The sequence below is a fragment of the Diabrotica undecimpunctata genome, chromosome 3 (genome assembly GCF_040954645.1).
Source record: "Diabrotica undecimpunctata isolate CICGRU chromosome 3, icDiaUnde3, whole genome shotgun sequence".
NCBI classification, from domain to species: domain Eukaryota; kingdom Metazoa; phylum Arthropoda; class Insecta; order Coleoptera; family Chrysomelidae; genus Diabrotica; species Diabrotica undecimpunctata.
In genome coordinates this window covers 137,195,097-137,218,421 of record NC_092805.1, presented here as the reverse complement: position 1 = coordinate 137,218,421, position 23,325 = coordinate 137,195,097, and the positions used below count along the sequence as shown (strand labels likewise).

The window sequence follows — 23,325 nt, the reverse complement described above, 5'->3', positions numbered from 1 at the left end:
TTGGAGGCACATTAAACAAACGTTGGTTGTTTAATTTTTGTAGAAGTAATGTAACGCGCCGTGTAACATTTTTACTACCTAAAGAGAGTTGACACTCTATTTCCGCTCTGTTTAATCCAAACCCAGTGTTTTATATGCAATTGTGAATAAATAACATTGCACTGAATAAAAAGCATTTGATTTTATACAATGCATGTTTATATTATTTTATGAAATATGGAGGGCCCTTTCTAAAGATCCATTAAAACGATCAAACTTAAATTAGACCACCCCGTTAATCCAGTTTTGCATATTTTAGTATCGGTTTAATTATCTATCCTGATATTTTAAAATCTATTTTGATAACATTGAGGTGTCTTTCAAAAATTTTCATTGGCAATTATCCAATCGGGTATAATCGAAAGAAATCTTCTAAAATTATGATATCTTAGTAAACACCATTTACAAACATACTGACTGAGAGATGTAATATTAACATGCAATGTTTGATTACTTTACATTATTATGGCTTGTTATATTTTGAGTCAATATACATTTAGTGGATAAATCTACAGGATGGTTTCTATAAACGTAACATTTCACATTATTCTGTAAAATATGTATTACTGGAAAAAACTGCGTTCGTTTTGTACACATCGTACATGCTTTAGAATTTGGTTTTATTCGGGTCCTCACTTTTCTGCAACTCACATAATGGTGGATTTACATCAAAACGGCCCACAGACTATATATTACTGGAAAAAACGCGTTCGTTTTGACTACATCGTAGTACATCCTTTAGATTTTAGTTTTATTTGGGCTATCAGTTTTCTGCAACTCATATCAGAGTAGATTTACATTAAAACGACCCACAGACGATACGATCTATCGTCCAACTTGTACAACTTAAGTCGATACGACCGTTTACAACGATAATCGTAACCCAATTTAACCGAATGACAATTTGCCAGAGTATGTTGTTTTGTTTAATTCTTTTTGTACAAATATGATTTTCAGCTAAAAAGCACAACGTTTTAGTTGACAAAATATTATTTAAATGTCCTATTCTGTAAAAATAAGTATTATGTTCTCGAATGTTGTCGTATGAATTTCCAGTTGCCAATTATCTTAACGTAACAGTTATTTTTTCGAAATGGTTGGTGATATGATGAACAATTTGATACTGAACTAGATGTACAACAGATGTCTTGAAACTTTTTCACGTCTGAGGGCCGAACGCTCTACGATCTGCCTTTACGATTCCTGTGCAACTGATCGTACGATCGGTAGATCAACAAATTGCTTCGTTTGTAGTCCGTTTTAGTCGCCGAATTTAGTTTAATCTAATCAATTAACGGAATTTGCCTAATATTTTGGATCTAGCCGAATATGGTCTAACCGATTAATGTAAACTGACTGTTACCTACACTACCAATGGGATTCTTTTAAATGTCTACATACTATACGTAAAAAAGGGCTCATTGTAGTTTACATGCGTTTGAATAAAACTATGCGAATGCATTTTCTTCCTCCTCATTCCTTGAGCTCTTTTCAGGGCATAGTGATACTCTAGATATTGATAGCTTACTGCATCCATTGGCTGCGATACTGTGACAGATGGGCGGCTTCATGTGGTAATTTTCCCACCAGTCCTCATTCGGTCTCCCCATCTTGATGGAAAATTTTCTCTTGGTTTTCGGTCTTTTACCTTTCCCTGTACTGTTTCATATATATACAATGAACCGAACTATTAAGAAGTAGGCTCAGAATACTGGACGAACTTGACTCAAAGGCACCGTTGCCCCCCTCTCAATCTCTCTCTCTCTCCCCGAATTTTTTTCACCCCCTAGAAAAGGTAGCTTTCACCCTCGAGAAAAAGTAGCTTTCTAAGAAAATCTGCCCCACTATCTTCTTAGCCCAAGCTTTTGATAAAGTTGACTTTAGAATTAAACGAAATCCCAAAGTCAGACATTTCGAATACGAGAATATTTTAAAATAAAGCAAGAAGTTGACACATATTTGAGAGGTAGGTATTCGAAATAACGAATCTTGTAGTTAGTCCTTTGTATATACATACGTATCTGGATAATCTTCGGGACCTTAGTATAAAGACTGTTCATAAAATAATCAAAGAGACAGCATCAATCACAAGTAGACTCTATATCAATGCTGTTATTAATAATAGTTATTAGAGTAATAAGAGGATATGAGCCATTAGTTTTAGTAAATTAGGTTAAAGATGAATTTCCCACTAGTTGTGCCGAAGAAGCTTTTACAAAGAAAAAATCTCTTTGAAATTCTTAAAAAATCCCTATTATTGTTTAATCAACCAATCGTTCAGTTCAGTGAGCTACAGAAAGGGAACACTCGAAAAAATTAATCTAATTGATTAACTTTAAGAAATTATTAATCAATTAAATTAAACGCTGGATAGAGTTTCTGAAGTAAAACTCATTAGCAGGAGTACACATTGGATTCATTGAATATTCAAGTGTTCCATTTAGATTACCCTAAAATATTCCACCAAACTCTCAAAGTGCTTGGAATACTTTTCTTTATACTAGCGTACATGCTCCTTTAGTGCATGTTTACCAGTGGGTAATTACTATATGCAGTACATAACGTATATACTTAACATCGCATATGCGAGGATATAAGAGTTAAATTAAATTTGTATCAGTTTTGTGTAGGCAAATAAGAAAAAATAGAGGTAGTTTTCGTTGATTATCAACGTTTTTTCTTCTATTTTAAAAATACCCGATGAGATATTTTATACAGATTATATAGAATAATAAAAGAATAGCTTTTCAGCGACAGTCTTGCCACAAACCAGCCTATGAGAATACGTATCAAATACCTCGATACTTTAGTATGCTAGTTAGATTATGGAATGAGTTTGAAAATGTTCAACTAGAAAATGAGCATTACTGTCAGCTGATGATGACATTTTAGTCTATCAAACGTTGCTTGTACGAGGTTGGATATTCCTGTGTGGCGTTTACAGTATCTTGCAAGCTTGCAGGTTCTTCTATGCCTGTATATGTCTGCAGATTCTTTAACTTCTGTGTGAAAATGTAGTATTTGTTTGTATTTATTTATTAGTATACAGTAGCTGTATTTCCGCACATTGTTTCGTTATTAATTCGTCCTTAAGTCCTGAGTCTTATTTTAGCAATCAGTGGGTTATAGTCTGACTTGTTGTCAGCTGCTGAGTATGTCTTGGCTGATGTTATGGAGTTGCAGAATTCAATATTAATCATAACGTAACTATTTAATTTCTCACTATATGCTCTGGAGTATACTGTGTTGATTTGTAGGTGGTATAATCTGCCGGAGTAAGTATAAGTTATTCTCCAGACTGACAGTTAAGGTGTTTGATAATTCGCTAGAGAAAACCTCGCTTATCTCGTCTGGTTTGTCAGCTGTAGGGATATATACTTGGATAACGTTATTGGATAACAATTAGTTGTTATTGAGAAAGTATGCAGTTGAATGAGAAGCAATCTCTCCTCTATTGATATAAAATGATAAAAACATATCTGTTAATTTCTTGCTATAAGATTATACCTACTCCGTCTTCGTGCTTTCTTTTAGAGTTATTGAACAGTATATGTGATATTAGATATAGTTATGAATTTCACATTACCTAGAATCCGTTCATCCCATTGCACTTATCTCTATTATGTTTATTGACAGTTCATTCATTACCATGGTTGCAGTATGAATCTTGCTTGCCTCGTATAATGATTTAATATTCCATGTACAAGATCGTGATGTTTTGATTCGCGATAAATAGGTAAGGATTTCGTCTGTTAGTGGCCGAGAAGACCTTGACCTCTTGTGATTGATCTTTTCTGTCGGATATTGGTATGGCCGTGATCAGTAATATCTTCTATGTTATAATTTGTCATAGCCATGTTAATTGTATTAGGGGTTCTTTACGAATCTTTAATTCAGTGGCTTCCCGTTGCCTTATCATTTATACCATTGACGATTATTTATAGTTTCATCTGGTTCAGAGGTTCACTACTGTGAAGGAATTGCTTATACCGGTAGTCACTCGGTGAAATTTTTGCCGTATCTGATTACCCAACATATAGAAACAATGGAATTTGCACGTAAAGCCACTAATAAATTCCAAATATCAGAACTATTTATGAATAGGACTATGCTGGCAATAAGTTTTAAGTAAGAAATGAAGAAGGTCATATGGCCTCTTAGTTGAAGTCTTAGAGAAACTAAAAGAAGTATAAGAAGATCCCAGAACAGATGAAGACTTGACATTCAAAATATCGCTAAAAAATTGAATTCAGACCGGCATAAACAGAAAGTGAAAGTCTGAGAGGCTGGCATACCTCCTGCAAGTCAGGAATATTGTTAGAAAGTTGTAAAAAAATTTTAGACATAGATGGTAAACATTTCTATAATCAGTGAAGCTATTGAATGTCATAAATCCATTACCAACCCAAAGGTTTCGAAAAAAAAATTGGAAAAATATAAATACTAACCAACAATGAATTCATTTTAATATCAAATAATTAATTTTTCAATAGTTTGTCTTCCAATAAATTTAATAACTACTTTTCGACTTATTTTCATCCTCTTCGACGAGTTTTAAAGATCTTGTTAAAAGACGTCGTGAGCATTAATTGATCTCGAAAAGCCTTCGACTAGAATTGGTACTGAAATCGCAAATCTTATCGTATTAAAAAATCTATTCATGATTTTACAGGTATGGTTGACATTCTTCGAGCCGATAGTTAATTTTCACTCGACACTAGAAAAGCTACCATGTAGTAAATTTACCTCTATATTCTACACAAATTACAAACAGACTAGACACTTGCAAATGCAATGATAAAAATAACCAAAATTGTTATGGCAAATGTTTTACTTGCACGCTAGCAGTATTCCTCACTTTGTAAGTTGGCATTCAATCTTATCCTCAAAATATACATGAAAGGACATACCAATTTTTGTTCTATTTACTTTTGGAGGAATGGTTAAGCGAAACGTACACTTTCAAAAAAAGCCTCAATGAGTAAGTATTTAGCATGCAAGGGCATGAACGAAACGGTGTTTAGCTAAGCTCTCTGCCTTTAAAAACACAGGAATGTCTTTTGTTGAAGTAGTCAAAGGGTTTTTATATTTTTACCGCTTCTTGCGGTGAATGATGCTCCAGGCAAAATTGTCAATTTATTATTTATGGACTATTTGCGACTGTTTTCGCTTTTTTGTTTTGTTACAAAAGTTGCTGAACGAAACTGGGACATTTTAGAGAAGAATATATGAAGGTCAAACTTGCACATAGGTATAGTATGGAAATCACCTATGGAATAAAGTTATTTCTGTCCCTGTTTAAAAAAAATGTAAAAACGCTGAGACCAGTCCACTTTTATATATAAATGTTACGTGGCGATTCACGCAAGCCTATAGATTGTCTCAAAGTGACTAGTCTGTACAGGGTAAATGCACAACATCGATGCCATACTTCTTTGCAAACTTGTATTAAAATAAACGTCACTTCTTACTACTTAGCCTAATCCATTTTTTGTGTTGAGGGTAGCTTAAGTACTAATGCCCACTAACGACCCTGCCTGACTTCCTTCTGTCAGTGGTTCTCAAACATAAATAATATTTGCTACAACATACTTGGGTTAAATAGAAATTAAGAAATGCCTTTTATTTATGTCACACAAGCAGTTTGTTTTTAATTCTACAGTATGTGCTAGCGATACAAACCATTTGTTTATAGATTTAAATAAAATCGAATAAAATAAAACTAAAATATAAAGAAACATTTTATTTATGTACTGTTCCGTTCAAAAGTTAAGGGGGGAAGGACTTTTAAAAACCGTACTGTATATGTTGGCAGTAACAAAATGTAGGAATATCCGAAAATAAAACTAATAAATAAGTTGAAAATAAAATAAGTCATTGTATTTAATTTCGTGTGTAAGTAATCTTAATTGTACACCATTATATTTAGTTCCTTTTTCTGTCAATCGCTGTCACATTTAGTTTCTGCTTCATTATCATCATTATCATTATTATCGTCACTGTCATCACTATCTCCGTTATTTATATTTATAATAATTGGTTCGATATCATCCAACAAATTGTCAATTTCCCACATTTTTTTTTCTGTTGCTATTACGTAATTTACGTAGTTTTTCGATTTCTCTGGCGTAATGACCTGGTACGCTAATTACCACAACAGTTTTTTCGATATCATCAGTTTTTTCTGGCCAATTTAGCATTAAGTTATTTTCGAACCATTTCGTCGTGGTAGTCCTTAGTATTTTTCTTTGAAAAAAACGTGAGCTCTGCTCCGTCAACAAATCCACTGGTAGATCCTGCGTGCAATAAAACGAACCGTGCACCACGAGCTGTTGTATCTTTTAATCCTCTTGTCAGACCACGAACAAAAGCATCGCGATGAGATATAATTGTCTTATCAACCCATTCTTTTTTCACACTGTGCCCGATATTTACTTATGATTCATCCAAATGCACTATGTTGTATCCTTCTGCACGGTATTTACGACTTGCGCGTAAATAACGATGACGCCACGAGATGATTTCTGGTTTTTCAATCAAAATTGAATTTCTGCCACGTTTTACAAACACAAAATCCATATCACTCAGCAAGCGATGTAGCGTGGCCCGTGAAAAGTTGGTCAAAGTTTCTTCGACATTTACAACAGCTAATATGGTGTTTATTGTTGGTGGTATGTTGTCACGAAAAAATTGATGAACTATTCTACGAATTTGGCCCCTGACACCTTCATCGTACTTGTTGTCACAAGAATTACCAACCTTTCGCTTCTTGGGCCTGCTCTTTGGAGATTGTAATCCAGCAGGTGATGAATATTCCTGTCGTATGCGAAACAGAGTCTTTTTGCAAACACCACTCATTTCTGACACTTTCCTAATTACACTTGATACAGAATCGTTGTTATCCTGATTAAGATGATAATTAATAATATTCATTAGTATCTGCTTCTCTGAAAGTTTCAGAGCTTTTCCACGTTTCCATTGAACAATTTCCTTCATTTTGCGCAAAAAATTCGGCGTCAAATATAACAATAGCCAACAACAGCAAATCACAACAACAGCCACCGACAAATAATAACAATAACAAAACAGTAACAGTTCATCCAAGATGGTACAAATAATCGTAACTCGAATATGTTTACGCGCTACGAAGAACAAATAAAGACTAATTAAGGCCCTGGATAGAAAATTACAAATTCCTTACATATTATGGCAGTAATTAGCACCGCAGGGACATAAATAACATTTTAAATTTGGCAGTTAGTAGAAATTACCGGAATTATTTTAAACTTTGAAACAAATGTTTATTTAATGCACATTTTATTATACTACTGCTACTAATAAAGGATGATAAGATACTATTAGAAACAAATAATGTATAGTATTATGTAAAATTATTAGCAAACTATATTTGTAAATTACATAAAATTCTACGTGAGGACTTGTTGAGAACTCCTGGTTTATTCCGTTTATTTTGAAAGCTAAACAATAGAGAACGCCATCGCTCACTGCATAAAACTAGCAACGTCTTGGCGAAATTAGGGAAAGATTAGCATTGCATATCTTACCCTGTACAGACTAGTCACTTTGAGACAAAGTATAGCATAGTTCCTAAGCTTTATTATTAATGAAACACCCTGTATATTTTTATATTTTTAAAAGCTACTTAACGAGCTGATTTCAACGAACTGTATCGTGTAGGGTCTGTTATGAATAATACAGAGTGAAATTTTGAAATTATAAATTGTTGAAAACACAATAAAATTGTTTGTGTCCGTTTTTAGAAAATTATAAAAAAATGCTGAGACACGTCAACTTTAAATTCAAATGTGCGCTTTTTAGACATAAATTTAAATGTACAGAGTGGTTCACGAAAGTATAGCATAGTCCATGCTCATCATCTTTATTTTTAATGAAATATCCTGTATATTTTTATGTATATCACTGTATATCGAAAAATCACCTCCAATTAGTATATTCTCGCTACAATGATATATTACAGAAGTTGTTTTTCTTATATCCGGTGCTTATTTGTTTTATCATGGGTTTGAGATGTGTCTTTTCCAATTTTTAGTTTATGATTTTTTTAGATTTTTTTTGCTATTTTCTTTTTGTTCCACCATTTATCGTTAATTTGTTTTTTATTTTTCCTTTTTATGTTTCACTATTTCCAACAACCAAACCCAAAAGTACCACATTATTTTCTTATTTTTATTTGCTGAAAACATATATTTCGAAAGCTACTTAAAAGATTTATGTATTTGTATATTATTTTTAAAATAAATATGAATAATATTGATGTTTATTTTTTATTTCAGACCGATCCAAACACCGCCTTTTTGAGGGCAGTTAGAGCTGGACAACTAGACAAAATTATTGAATATTTAGATTCTGGCACAGTTAGGGACATTAATACATCAAATGCGGTGAGTATATTTTTTAATAATATATCAAAATAAATAATAAATTACATATAATCTACCGCTGGGCAAACGTTACCAAACAACGCGACAATGATCAGTTGTCAGCTTGAATAGGGCTAATTGCTAAATGGAGCTTCTGAAGACTGAGGAATTGTCAATATTATTTGACTGGTATGTTGGATTTTTGTTTTTGTTTGGCAGTGGGTTTGTTTAGCACTAGTGGTTGGTTTTTGTATTTTGAAAGGTTAAAGAAAAGAAGAGAACGTTTGTTGATAATATAGACTCTCTTTAGCTAGCAGTTTTTGTTTTTTATTATTTTATAAACATCTTTGGGGGTCGGGAAACTGCACAAACTGTTTGTTTAATTGTCATCTCGGAGGAATAAATAAGGGTTTAAACACCTTCTGATATCCCCGGATGCTCTGTAGAGGGCTTTGGAATAAACGTCGAGAGCTCCTCTACTTAGGTCCATTTCCAGGGTAAATATTTCGGTTTTCGGTGTCTTGCCTTGAGAAAGGCAAGATATTTTCTTACATGACAAAGGATTGTCGAAATAATAACACCAAATTACAGTTGAATAATAACTCTCAGCCACAGAATATGGAAAATAGAACAGCAGCAGAGCACCAAGAGCACTAAGCTCTCGGAGAGCCCGTGAGGGACTGACCTGGCTCACCTGGCTGACCTGAACATCGCCAATATTTATATGCGCTGTTCGAGCGATAAATAGGGATTTCCAGGCCAAGAGCCAATGAGAAAATGAGTTTTGCGCATTACTGCTCGTTTTAGTAGAGATTAGACGTTTGCTCTATACTCAATAAGTAAGCACAGGTAAGTTGTGTTCGTGTTTAAAGGTATTTTAGCATCTGTCTACTACCACAATTTCAGCACAGAACGTTGAAGAAAAAGAAGAATAGTTCGTCTTGCCGTCAGTGAAATAAGGAGTTACACCACTTTTTAAATTTCCAACTATAGTAAAATTCCTACAATATATACGGTCAATTCCTAATATGTACAACGATTCTCTTTATTCGTTGCTTGGTCGATCTTAGACTTCATACTCGTATATAACAGAATACACTAGACATTAGTGACAAAGTTTTTTATCCTTGCTTTTTACTCATTAATTATAAAATCGCACGAATTTTCATATAAAACAAAACTCACGATCAGATCCGCTCTGTCCTGAAAATCTATTAAAAAAAGATTCTGCAGAGTAATAAAGAACATTCATGCGAATTCGCGCCATTCTTTTTGTTACCTAGTTCACATATTATCAAATAATTCTCTTCATCATGATATAATGAAATATCACATAAATAATTTCTTTCTCATTGTTTAAAAACTTCTCCGTATCCTTAAAAAATTTAATTCTCCTTAAACACGTCAGCTCAATTTGAGTTTATTTTTCGTTTGTAAAAACGGGAGAAAATTTATGCCTGCCGAAACATTCTAAAAGCCAATTATTCAAAAAAAAAAATGGGAAAATGGGCAGAAGTTATCTTGCTTTCTTTGTTCTTGTTTTTGTACGTAAATGAAAAAGATTCATCTTATACTCAAGTTTTTGAAGTATTTGATTTAAGCGTGCAGACGGATTTTTTAAGAGAATATTAAAAACTTATTTTCTTTAATAATAGGTAATTTATTAATCTGCTTTAAGGATAATAAGAAAGTAAGGTGTTGGGAGATTGTAACTTAACTACATGTTACAAACACTACTTTTACTAATTTTGTTTTGTCGTAACTTACTAAAAGATACGTACAAATAACGTATTTTCATGTTGTACCACCTAGTACTTAGGTCAGCTCAAATTGAAACTCCAAATGCACCTCCATATCCTCCATATCTTGTTATACGGGGTAGAGTCTTAAAAGTAAGGTAGAGTAAGTCCTCAGAACACTAATCTTAGAGACCCAAAATACATAGGCGTGCATAATTAACAACCTTTGCGTTTTATTTTATTATATACAGCAGAGTCCCGGTTAACCGAAATAAAAGAGGAACAGTTGTTTCGGATAACGAATTTTTCTGTAAATATAATAATAAATAAATAATTATGTTTCAATAAAGAGCATTTTTCTGTCGTTTTTTGAATTTGAAACTATGTTTCAATCGATATTTACATTAGTTGCCTCATATTAAACTCACACTTATATATCAGTTTAAAAGAACTCCGTTATTTGTTTGTTTTGTCGTTTGTGTTTCAAATCATTTCCGAGCTGCAATGTCTCGCCATATTTTTATTAACAGAACATCAGCAGATGTTGATTTTTTTGCAGTGTTCAACAAACTTGAGGGCAATCTAAAATTATAAAATCGAATGTAATTTCAGACTGTTATTAATTAATATAATTAAGTTCAAAATTAAAAAAAAAGGTTACTACAGCAAATTTACTAAGATGTAAATTGGAGCTGGAAGGTCAGATAATAGAACAAGTGGAGTTTAAATATCTAGGTATCACATTATCTAGCTACAGAAAGCTCGAAACCGACGTGGAAGATCAAGTAAATAGAGCAAACAGAGCCGCAGGCTGCCTAAATGAAGCAATAAGGAGAATTAAAAATATCGGGAAAGAAACGAGAGGCAGAATTTACAAAACAGTCATCAGACCAATAATGACATACGTGGCAGAAACAAGACCTGACACAGAGAGGACAAAAAGGATGTTAGAAACAGCAGAGAAGAAAACACTTAGAAAAATTGATGGTAAGACACTATGGGACAGAGCTAGAAGTACAGATATCCGACGTAGATGCAAGGTGGAGAACATCAAGAACTGAGTAAGAAATAGAAGAGTAGAATGGAACGATCATATAAGCCGAATAACAACAAATAGAGTAGTAAAGACGGCAAGAGACGGTTTCCCAACAGAAAGACGATCAGTAGGAAGACCACGAAAACGATGGACAACTTACTGGAGGCACATTGAAAAACAGACAGAGTCATGTCTATATAAAAAGAAGAGGAAGAAGAAGAAGTTTAAAATTAGTGTGGCTCAAAATAACGAATGAGTACTGAGTTACTGCTTCATTTAGGCCTACCTCTAATACATTAAATCCATCGTTAGCAGTTACTTTGCCGATTCCGCCATCCACGTAGTCTGCATTGGAGTTTTTTGTTATTAGCTAGCTGCAAAACTGTCTCTAAAATATCTTGGTCTATGAGTTCTTCTGAATTATCCGCAACGATCCATTCATTCACTTCATTTTCATTCAAGTCTTCGCTTCCAGGAATTTTATGAACCATCTCTGTAGGTTTTCTAAATTGTATGTCTCTTCTTATTTCAGTCCGTCGTTCATTTTTATCTTTTTCCCAAGCTTGTGCACAGCAGTATACTACATGCTGTTGAATGACTTTAGCGCTTCATTCATATCACGTGTTTCGAAATCCCGCAGAATGGTTTGCAACAACAACCATCGATATTGTCGTTTAAATATTTTTATAATGCCTTGATCGGTAGGCTGAATTAGGCTAGTGCTGTTTAGAGAAAGGAAGCGAACAAAGATATCACCACTTTTTATTTTACTGGGATTGAAGGACGCGTTATTAATTAATAAAATAGCTTCTTTGGGCAAACCTGTTCCAGCTAAAAGCTTTTCCACTTTCGGCAAAAACTGATCAAAAAATCATTCTTCAAATAGTTCAGAAGACATCCACGCACTTTTTGTGCTCTGTAAAAAACTGGTAAAGCATTGGGCGAAATATCCTGTAACGCACGTGCTTTTTTTTGACCTGCCGACACACATTGGTGGTAGTTCAGTCGCTGAATTAAGTGATTTTTAGACATCTTAAAGCTTACTCCTATTTCGTCTTCATTATAAATCTGGTCCTTACTATAGCCTGGGGTAAAATCATCAAACTCTCTTTTGAAATCATTCACCGCGTATGAATCATAGAAGATAACTTTTCCCCGCACAAGTTCAGTTGTCGAATGCCATAACGCTTTTTAAATATGTCTAACCAGCCAAAGCTAGCACAAAAATATTTTCTTTTCTCGCCTAACAAGTCCGGTAACAGATTAGCTTTCTCTTGCAGTATTGGACGTGTCAGCGGCATGCCTTTTTTCTCTCTTGTGTGAACCACAAATATTAAGCTTCATTTAATTTGTTAAAATCTGATGACTTCAAAGTTTTTCTGTCAGAATTTCTTACGACTTGTTCTTGAAATGTAGATTTGGATTTTACCCAGTCTGAAACAGTAGAAACTCCAACTCCATAATTCGCCGCAACTTCGTCCCTTTTCGACTTCTTTGATGGCAGCTAATCTGTCGGCAGTAGAAATCACAACACGCTTCCGCTTGGATGCCATCTTACAAGAGACTACTTCAGAGCACTACACGAAAAACAACTCTGTTTCGCAATAGCTCTTTCACTTGAACAGCTTTATTACGAGACAATACTCAGGAGTTACTGGAACGTGTGCAGGGATATGGCGGGGGTAACTATAAACACAAGCGGCAAGGTCAGGTTACTAGCAATCGCGATGGGTTATGCATTGTTTGCTGTTTGCATATTACTGTAGGTATATTTCGCTTCGCGATGTTTTTCGGTGAACCCGGCTTTCGCTTGACCCGAACGGAACGGTTGGTAATAAAGAAGAGCAACTAGCAAAGCAGATTAGGGAAGATTGAAATTTCGCTGCTAGCGTTGTAGTAACATTGAGAATTATGATATGTAATTGGTGAACTCTGTAGGTTTTATAGATCTGGGCCATACTAATTATCCTATTAAAGATTGAGGGCAGGAGAGGAGTAGGTCGCAAACAGATGTCGTGGCTACGTAATATAAAGAACTGGACATGCATAAACAGCACTGGCGAGCTTTTGCATGCTGCAAAAGACAGACGTCTGGCCTTAAGATAAATCGCCAACGCACCGTAGGTGCACGGTACTATAAGAAGAAGTATTTTCTTTTATTTCTCTTTTTTCAGTTAATATTTTAAACTACTTTTTTGTATCTGGGTTATGCCTTTCACTATCATAGTTTTTCTACAATTACAATTAAAACATAATATAGAAAAATAATTTTTATAATAACGGAAGTATTAACTGCAATAAACCAGCTTAATTGAAAAGACTTATTGTTTAAATAAAAGAAAACAGTATATCCTCTCTAATCGTTTCCCATCGTCTGCGGTCATGTTTTCGATCTGATGTAACAATGGAATTATAGTCAATTAAATTATGGGTATTCGATTAAGCGGATTACATTACATTGAAGGCTCTCTCAGAATATAAAACCAGTTTTTATAGTAAGCAGTAAAATTTATATAAAACTCGGATCGGATTAGTTCCTAATGCCCTTTGGAATATTCCAACCAATATCTTGAACTTGGCACGACTACTTTCTTGCTAAAATAATTGGACATTTGGGGACGTTTTAATAAAATTATATAATTTTTAACCATCACGGAAAAAGCCATTTTTTCACCTATATTATTAGAAAGTTTCAGATTTTTAATATTATATTTTATGAATTTATAAAATCAAATTGAATATAATATCATGTTTCTTTGATCAAAAATATTGACGATGGTTGTTCTATCAAAAACAATCATTGGGATTATGTATCTCGAAAACTAAAATTGACATTTGTTTCATCAACTCGACATGCTTTTCATAGTATTATTTATTTCAGTTACTCCGCTTTTGTTTACTTTTCAGTGAAAATCAACATTAACTCACCTTTTGTTATTATTTTGGTTAAAATCACAAAACAGTATACCGAACCAACACGCTTTAGTTACAACAAGCATAAAATATATTAAACGAATAAAGGGTTGCCTATGTGTTAGGTACCTGTTAGTACATTTATAATATCTTTACGTGGATGTAGTAATAATAAACTTGAACTGGGGGAAAATAAGTGAAGCCGATTTTTTAAAGTTTAGTTCTTTTTGTGATTCTAGCCTTTATTTCTTATTCTTTACATTCGTTTTCTCCTATTGTACTCACAAATAGGTGAAACACTTCATTCTTTCAAATATGTAATTAGTAAAATTTACATTTACTATTAAGCAATAAGGGCTCGTGATTATCACCTTCTCATCGATATTATTTATTTTACCGTCGATCAAGTTTTTCTGTATTGACCATACCGCTAGAGCATTTAGTCAATCATCTCGCATACTATTTCTTAACTAGTTTTTTAGCGCTTAAATATGGAGAAAAAACGTTCTGATTGTAACATGAATATAAGGCCTGTTTTCACACTACGTCTTATTGTACGTTTTGTGGGTCATATAAAACGTACGACCAAATGTACGTTTTGTCCAGTGTATACACACTTTTTCCTTCCGTTTTCTACCTCATTTCAGAGTCTTAAGTTGTGTGAAGTTTGTTTAGTGTTTTTTTTTATTATAGAGGAAACACGGCTGCTTTCTTTTATTTTTTCAACTGTAAAGATACTACGACTGAGGAAAAAGGGGATGAAGAGGGAAAAGACAAGATGGTCAAGAGAGTGGGCTTCTAAAAAGAAGCCAGTATTCCCACGTCTCGTTACTAAAAGAGGCGAACCAGATGACTGGCGCAATTATTTGCGAATGGACACCTCAGCCTATTGTCAATTGCTAGAGTTGGTAACACCATACATATTGAAATAAGACACCTCATGAGAAAAGCCATTACACCCCATGAAAGACTCACAGCAACTCTCAGATATCTTACAACAGGACGCGGCGTCAAGGACTTGGAGTTCACAATCATAATATCCAAACCAGCGTTAAGCCAAATAATTCCTGAAACCTGTAATGCAATCTACTTGGTTTTAAAACATAACTACTTAAAAACTTTTATACAATTCAATAAATTCCCCGAGAAAATCGTGGGTGCATTGCCGCAAATCTGACATTATTAGGCTTTTTTTCGGAAAAATGAAACGAACTGCAGTGGAACTAGTCGTCAAATAAGTCAAGATCGGACGACTTGTCTGAACATGTATTTTCACGTAACGTTTTATCCTATCAGTTCTCGCAAAACTATGCTTCTCCCATCATTTCTACGATCTGACCTTGGATTTCATTTCGATTCGACAAGACGTACGTTTTGCTGTTTACATGCCACGTTTTATTGTATAGGATTTGTCCTATCCAACAAAACGTACAATAAGACGTAGCGTGAAAACCGGCCTTTAGAGTTCACACATTAAAAAAAAAAATTAGCATTCACTAATATTACATAATTATTATTCGTTAAAACAAAAAATAGTGTTAAGTAAAAGAAATACCAAAATTTTATTTCACACACCAAAATTTGCTATGCATCGTCTCTGGAAAGGTAACTTAAAGGAAAAAATGTAAATTGACACTATTCGGAGGTAAAATATAAATTATGCCAATATTATGTGCACACAGTTTGAACCTTTTTTGATTTTCTAACGCTGTTCTTAAACTTGAAGTTTCATTTAAACTAACAGCTCTATCACAGGTCCCTTTGGTTTTTTCAAATACTTTCATAATTTCTCACGATGTTCACAGACTAAAGTTAACTAAAAGAATGTTATTATATCTAGTAGCACCTGCAGTGGGCTATAGCATTAGGAATTTGATTATTGATTCTTGTAACATATCATATCAATGGAAAGAGTTGGAAAAAGGGTGGTATGACAGGTTATTGGTTGGTATTAATAGTATCATTGGCTCTTTAATAAAAATATGCACAAAATTCTAAAAAATACGTTTCTGCATAATGTTATTTAGCTGCTGTATTTGTTGCTCCTGTTTCGGCATACTATACTCCATCAAAAAAATAATGAAATGAGTCATACGCGTTGTCCCTTAAGTTATCGTATAATTTATGAGTTTTAACAAGAGGAGTGTCAGTAGCGGATAATTTATTTTTTATTTAGCGTATGGCATATTAAGAACGCATAATTAAAAGCAATATTTTTATAAAAAAACGTTAAGAGCGTAGGCCAACAATTTCGTGACAATGCTTTTTAAATGCATTCATTTTTTTTTCGAATCCTGAGAAAACTAATAAATATTTTTTAAAACAATTTAAACGCAGAATGAAAGATGAAATTATTACCGAGGGCTGAAAGTCCTTTAGAATAAACAAAAAGTTTCTTTTGAATGAAATATTTGAAATTAAAAATCAGTCTTAATTTTCTCTTATTTTTTACCCGTGTAACTTACTAAAATACACATTATAGAAGTTTTCAGGGACTTTCGGCAGTCGATGATACTAATGTAATCTTTCATTCTGCGTTTAAATTTTTCAAAAATACTAATTAGTTTTCTCAGGATTCGAAAAAAATGAATGCATTTAAAAAGATATTGTTCCAGAAATGAGCTTATCGTTTTAAAATATAAAATAAAAATATAATTCTTTACACTTTTCTTAGTGTAGAATAAGTAAAATATTCACTAATATCAAGTTTGCTCGGGATACCCGACTCATTGGCGCCACAGCCTCTTAAATAGTTTTCACACCTAAATACAAGAGGGGTAATCTTCACCTTTACGCATCAAGTAGTATTTTATTAGTTCATTCTCACATCGCCCTTGAGGCATGTGCATTTTAAAACACTCTCAATTCACGTATAAAATATTTCTCTACGTCGAAATCGGGCATTTTTCTCATAAATACGGTTTTCTCTTTTACGTGTGATAAAGAAAGAATTATTTGATATTGTACTGTCAGCTACGGCCGTATTGAGGCTTCTCTACTCTAAAAATAGTTAATTATAAGTCGATAAACTAAAAGTGATTTTACTTCTCTGGAGCTATATTTGCTCACATTAACAATCCTTATCCTTCAACGGTCACTGAAGAACCAAACCTATGGAGATACATCCACTCACAAGTCCTTTGAAGTAAGGCTTGGAATCAAAAGATTTCCAACCCTCGAATGTAGGTAGCCAGTTACAAGGCCCCCACAGATATGAATCCCAATCCCATTCAGGAATTCCATCTTCTTAGTTTTTAGCTGTTCTGTCATTGTGTCATTATATGTCTTTGTTCATATTTTCTCTCTTCTTTCTGCGGTGGATTTTCTTTTCTTCCTTACGTAGTTATGTATATTCCTCCTCTGCTTGTCGGGTTCTGTGTCCCTGTTGCATCAGTAATAATGCTGTTTTTTCTTTCTGTTATAATCTGACATACTTCGTCAAAACTGTCATTAGTTCTTATTCTTTTTTGTTTACCTTCCATGCATAGTAATTCTTCAGTTGCTTCTTTCGTGATGTTTCTGCAAACTTTCCACCCTTTATTTATGCTTTCATATTTTAGTCTGTTTTCTAGTTTGATATTTATGTTTTGTTTATATTCTCTATTTTTGTTTGTATTTTTGAGTCTTTTATATTGTATCGTTTATGTTTAGAACCTATTTCCTTTTTGAAATGTTTAAAATTCTGGCCCTTACCCTACTTTCGACCCAGTAGTGATCAGAATCCGCGTTTCCTTCTCTTCTGGTGCGGACATTTATTATATTCGATTGGTGTCTTGAGTCTACAATAGCATGATCTATCATATTTACTGTAATTCCGTCTGGTGATTTCCAGGTGCCTTTGTGTATATCTTTTCGAGCGAAGTTAAAATTATACAATCGATCCTAAAAAAGACTACCATGAAAAAAAGAAGTCATTTTTGAAATCAGATCATCAAAAATATTTAAAATTCGTTATTTCTCAATCACCAAATTTTTTCATTTTGTTGGGCTGTGTTATTATTCCTGTTCCATACCATGCAAATTAAACGTTTACTTTGTATTCCAGTACTTCCTTTGACGGAAGTTTTAGTTTTTTTATTGACGCTTATAAAATGAAAGTATTTGCTTCGTTGTGTAATTGCAGCCATCCGCTGATTCAGCTGTTGATTCATCTGTTGTACCTTTATTTTGCTGTTGTTAACACATTTCGACATAATGTGAGTACATTAATTCCGTTATTAAATAGACTTCTCGGTTATTTGACACTTAAGGGAATTAAATTTTTCTCAGAGATAAACTTTGAATTTTGATGCGTTTCGTTCTGTTTACTGTCGTAAAAGCAATACGTAGAATCAGTTGCAGGGAAGGTTGTATTTGTAACAATATGATTCATGTAATGCATAACTCAATGTATCACTTTTTCCAAATAAACACTTTTTGGCATGTTTTTGGAAGACATCATGTACATACAAACCAAACAAGCATCTGCGGTTGCTAGTACTTTTTGTATTGACAGACTAAATAATAGAATATCCTTCTGAAATAAAAAAAAATATTCTAATTTGAGTATTTTACATCTTTAGGTATATAATCGACTTCCACTCATCCGTTCAGTCGACACATTATTAATGTGAATGAAAACTTATTTTATAAACTAGATCCAATGTATTATTTTTATTATTACATATTATCAGAAATATAATATTTTATGAAAGCACCACGAAGATTTTTTGTCTTTCTAAGTTTTCCTCCTCTACCAGTAGGTTTTTAAGTTAAAAATTCTATATGAACCGTTTCTAACATGCAAACACATTTTTCCTGTCGACTCTTTTAACATCGTTTAAACTTTTCATAATTGTTTATAGTAACTTTATTGTAATTCAATTTGTACGGTTTGTAATCTAATAATCTCTAAGTACAGTTATCCCAATTGTTCTTTCATTTTAATGCCGCATAAGCAACAGATGTCATTGACGAAGGAAAGCACCAGCTGCATTAGATGTAATATCGACCGTATGATGAATGTTTCAGTGGTTCGGGTTCAACGAACATTTTGTACTAGACTCAAGTCATTTATGTGATTCTAATAATGGGTTTACATGCGCTTATATGAATTGGTAAATTAAACAGTATTTATTTTTTTTATAGAGACCTCACATGTATTTTATAATAACGCACATGCATTGAAAGTTCTTTGAAGATTTAGATTGTTGTGTATAAACAATTCGTTATGTAAATTACTTTATTAAATTAAGAAAATTGGTTGATAACAGCTGACTCAAATTTAAATTCAAAGGAGGGATAGACAAAGTATACTCTTTTTACTATATTCAATATATTTCGCCTATTTTCATCAGCATCATGAGAGAAAGCTACAATGATGGTCATTAGGTATATCTTACATAATATGATGAATTAGTTTTTTTTACTAAGTGAAGATGGTTGTCAAGATGTCTGATTGGAAGCAATTATACATAACAATAAATAAAAAAATAAAACTAAGGCTATTACAGATAAGCTAGGAATATTACAGATATTTGACGTTTACAATTTAAATTAATGTGTATAATGTTAAACTAAATAAATTTTTTTATTGTACCTTATTTGATGTACAATTTTGTTTTATATAAATAGCTAGTTTGTACAATTTTTTTAGTCATTATCATATTAAGTTAAACAGTTTAAGTAGTTTATCAGCAATCAACATTATTAATAAATTAAGCGACAGATCTTAGGCAAACCTGTTACTATTCTTATCCAAGGCTAGTAAATAGGAGTATATTTCACTCAAATGTTTAATATCTGATTTTTTGTTGATATAATTATCACACTCTGCTATGAAAGCCGTCTCTAGAAAGATTCTCTTACTAAGTTAGTTTCAAAACCTAAAATTTTAAAGGAACTGTCATGTACGTGTGTGGCAAGAGTGCATCCTTCTGGGTATAACGTACAGTCACTTTTGTGGGAGGTAATCCGATCTTTTATGGATCTTGAACTTTGTGCTCTATATTCTTTACTACAATCTGAATAAGGGATACTATAGATTATATTTGTTGTTAATTCTTTAGTATGTCTATCGTTCAATTTTGAGAACATTTTATTTATGGTTAGAACTGTTTTAAAAAACTATATATACCCTCCATTCGGTCAAAACATTTACTGCCTCATAAAAGTCAAGCTGCACTGTAGTCTGTCTAGGAAAGTCATAGTCCGTAATGGCTTAGAACTGCGAATGGCCGCTTAAGAAACTGGCGAATTTGGCAACTGCATCATTTTCATACTAGACCATAAAGGAATTAGTAAAATTACTAAAAAAGTATTCGTTTTATCGGGCCACAGCCATTTTACAATATACCAAAAAGTCACCTAGTGGAGGTTGCCCGAAAATAAGAAAATAAACTTAGTTTGGCCCTCTGGAAAAATTTTCCAAGTCAAAGGAAAACAAAAAGGTTATTACAACCCCTTCCGCTCGCTACGCAAAAATATTCTTAGAGAGTCTCAGTCTCTACAAGACTGAATACAAGAGTAACTACAGCTGTCTTTACTGGGCCTTACTCACTGAAGGCTGTGGCCTCCAATAAACGCCGTACATCACGTGTAGCGTTACGCTATACATCGCATACAGCGTTTGTCGGTCAAATACAATACAACATCATCATCATCACCCAGCCCTTTGCGTCCACTGCTGGACATAGACCACCCTCATTTTTGTTCATTGTGCTCGATCTTGAGCACTTTTCATCCAATTTCTTGAGATCGTCAGTTCAACGAGTAGGAGGTCTTCCTCTACTTCTTTCGTCTAACCTCGGCCTCCACTCAAGCAATGAGAGAGAGAGAGAGAGAGAGAGAGAGAGAGAGAGAGAGAGAGAGAGAGAGAGAGAGAGAGCGCAAGAAAGAGAGAGAGCGCGAGAAAGAGCGAGAGAGAGAGAGCGCGAGAGAGGGAGACCTGTTACTTTTGGCCAATTCATCGTCATTTTTTCTTTTATGAATTAATTGACTCATTGCGCTAGGTTAAAACGCGTACCAGCCTTTACAATCCTCGAAAATAACTAGAGACGCGCCGCGTCCAACATTTAAAGCCGGGTACAGCAGTTACACGCTGCGTTCGACGTACAATAGAGATCAGATCCATTGTTTATTGTATAAGGCATACAGACGCCACGTATGGCGTATTGCTATACGCAGCGTACGACGTTTATTAGAGACCACCGCCTTATTATGCAGTAACTATGTAGAAACGTATAATATCATTCATTGGAAGCTTAAATATGTTGGACTGAATTTAGATATAAAGTATACTTCTTCTTCTTTAAGTGCCGTCTCCCGATCGGAGGTTGGATATCATCATCACTATATTTACTCTATGTACTGGTGCTCTGAAGAGTTCTATAGAACTGCATTTAAACCAGTCCCTTAAATTCTTCAACCATGACACTCTCCTTCTTCCTATACTCCTTCCTCCTCTTATCTTTCCCTGTATTATCAGCCTTAGCAGTTCATATCGCTGTCCCTTCATTACATGTCCCAGATATTGTAACTTTCCTATTTTTATTGTGTTTATAAAGTATACACAAAAGATTTTTCAGGTCGCAGTATGGAAAGGTCTATAATGTCAAACAACCCTTTTGAAATCACAAAAAGATCAGATTAGACTATAAATTGAAGCACATATATGTTTTTTAAAAAAGAAGAATGCTTATGTTTATCATATATCATAAATGAAAGATATTTTTCCCTATATTTATGAATTAAATAAAGTAGTAGTATTATTACGAGTAGCACAATATAGACAAGATTTTATCAATTAATTGTTGTCAGTCTCTATTGAGGAAACAGTAGTCAGAAGAAAAACTATTGTAAAGTAAATATTAAGATATTTGTGCAATTATTATTTCTTGTTACTCGAACTTATAGTTTAGCTGGCAATAGCATTGAACCTGGGCGATTTTTTCACCCTAATATATGGCTGACAGCTTTATCGAATTAACACTACTATAAAGCAAGGTTGTATATATGTTACGCTTCACTTGATAGGTATGCTAATTCCAATTTGTGGTATCATTCTAATGTGAGATTAATTTGAATACAAAGTGTGAATACTAGACTATTATATTACAATACATGTTTCTATCTTGAAGGCGGTTCAAAGCAGTTGATGACCATCGTCATCAACGATGTGCGTTTGTTAAGTTTTTTTTTCGTTAAACTTGAATTATAGCACACTTGTATAACGTATTCTCTCTATTGTGGAGAGGATAAAAGAGTAAAAAGGTTCTGAAACTGTTTCTAATACCCTATAAACCTAATATTTAACCTAGGTAAAAGAGTAATTATTATTAATTAAAGTTGGTTTTGTTGTTTATTTTTTTATGTCGCTTTAAATTGTTAAGAAGTAAAATACAGCCAAAAAAATCAGGCAAAGTAGAAGTACAAGATGTTGGACTTTTGGAAGAAAGTATGAAGGCAAAAGTCTAGCTAGCTTTGAAAATAATGAGGATTTGGGGACTGAAAAATGATTCATATACACTGAAAATGGGATATAGTAACAGTTTTTTTTTGTCCATTACAAACTGGTCGTACCACAGCCAATTGGCTTATTGTACATCTTCCATTTATTCATGATACCGCTTCCAGAATTCTGGAATCTTTGTCATGGGCTAAGATAACTAGGTCATGTGCACAGCCCAGGACATGATATCCGTTGTTGTAACTTTGCATATATCACACGACTCTTTAGCATGAAGTGTATCCACTTGTAGCTTGTTTTGTCTATTCCTTTCAGCCGAATCACCCTTGTAATTGCTTCGTAGGTATCGAATACTCCATCTATATCAAGAAATACATTACCTCTTGGTTTACATGATCGTACTCCATCCTCCGAATGTTAAGCTACAAGTAAGAACAATTTTCACAAATGCGCAGAAACGGACCTTAGGTAGCAAGAGTTGCTGGGCCAGTAACCCTATTTGGGAGTTTTACGTTGCCATGAAGTAAATCTCTTTAAAACTTGAACATCATATAAAATTATCAGCAACGGTGTAATATATAACAAATTTAACAACATTAAAAGCGTTTTTGCCGATTTATTTTGATGGCTTCACTCATGTATATCTAGTAACAGCACTGATAATGGAATTATCATTTCGAAAACGTTCTCTAATGTAGCCCAAAAGGGTTCTTTTTTTAAATAAATATACCTTTTTATGATGAAATTGAC

General features: G+C 33.5%; 1 protein-coding gene across 4 annotated transcripts in view; it reads left to right on the top strand.

Annotated features, from left to right (window-relative positions):
* LOC140437468 (uncharacterized) overlaps positions 1–23,325 on the top strand; it is a 389,771-nt gene that overhangs the window by 153,247 nt on the left and 213,199 nt on the right. For all 4 annotated transcript variants that reach the window (XR_011950379.1, XM_072527015.1, XM_072527014.1 and 1 more), the window contains exon 2: positions 8,355–8,462. Coding sequence is in view for 3 of the 4 variants with exons in the window: in XM_072527015.1 (XP_072383116.1) it covers positions 8,355–8,462 (108 nt within the window). In the remaining variant the exon portion in view is untranslated. The remainder of the gene's footprint in view (positions 1–8,354; positions 8,463–23,325) is intronic.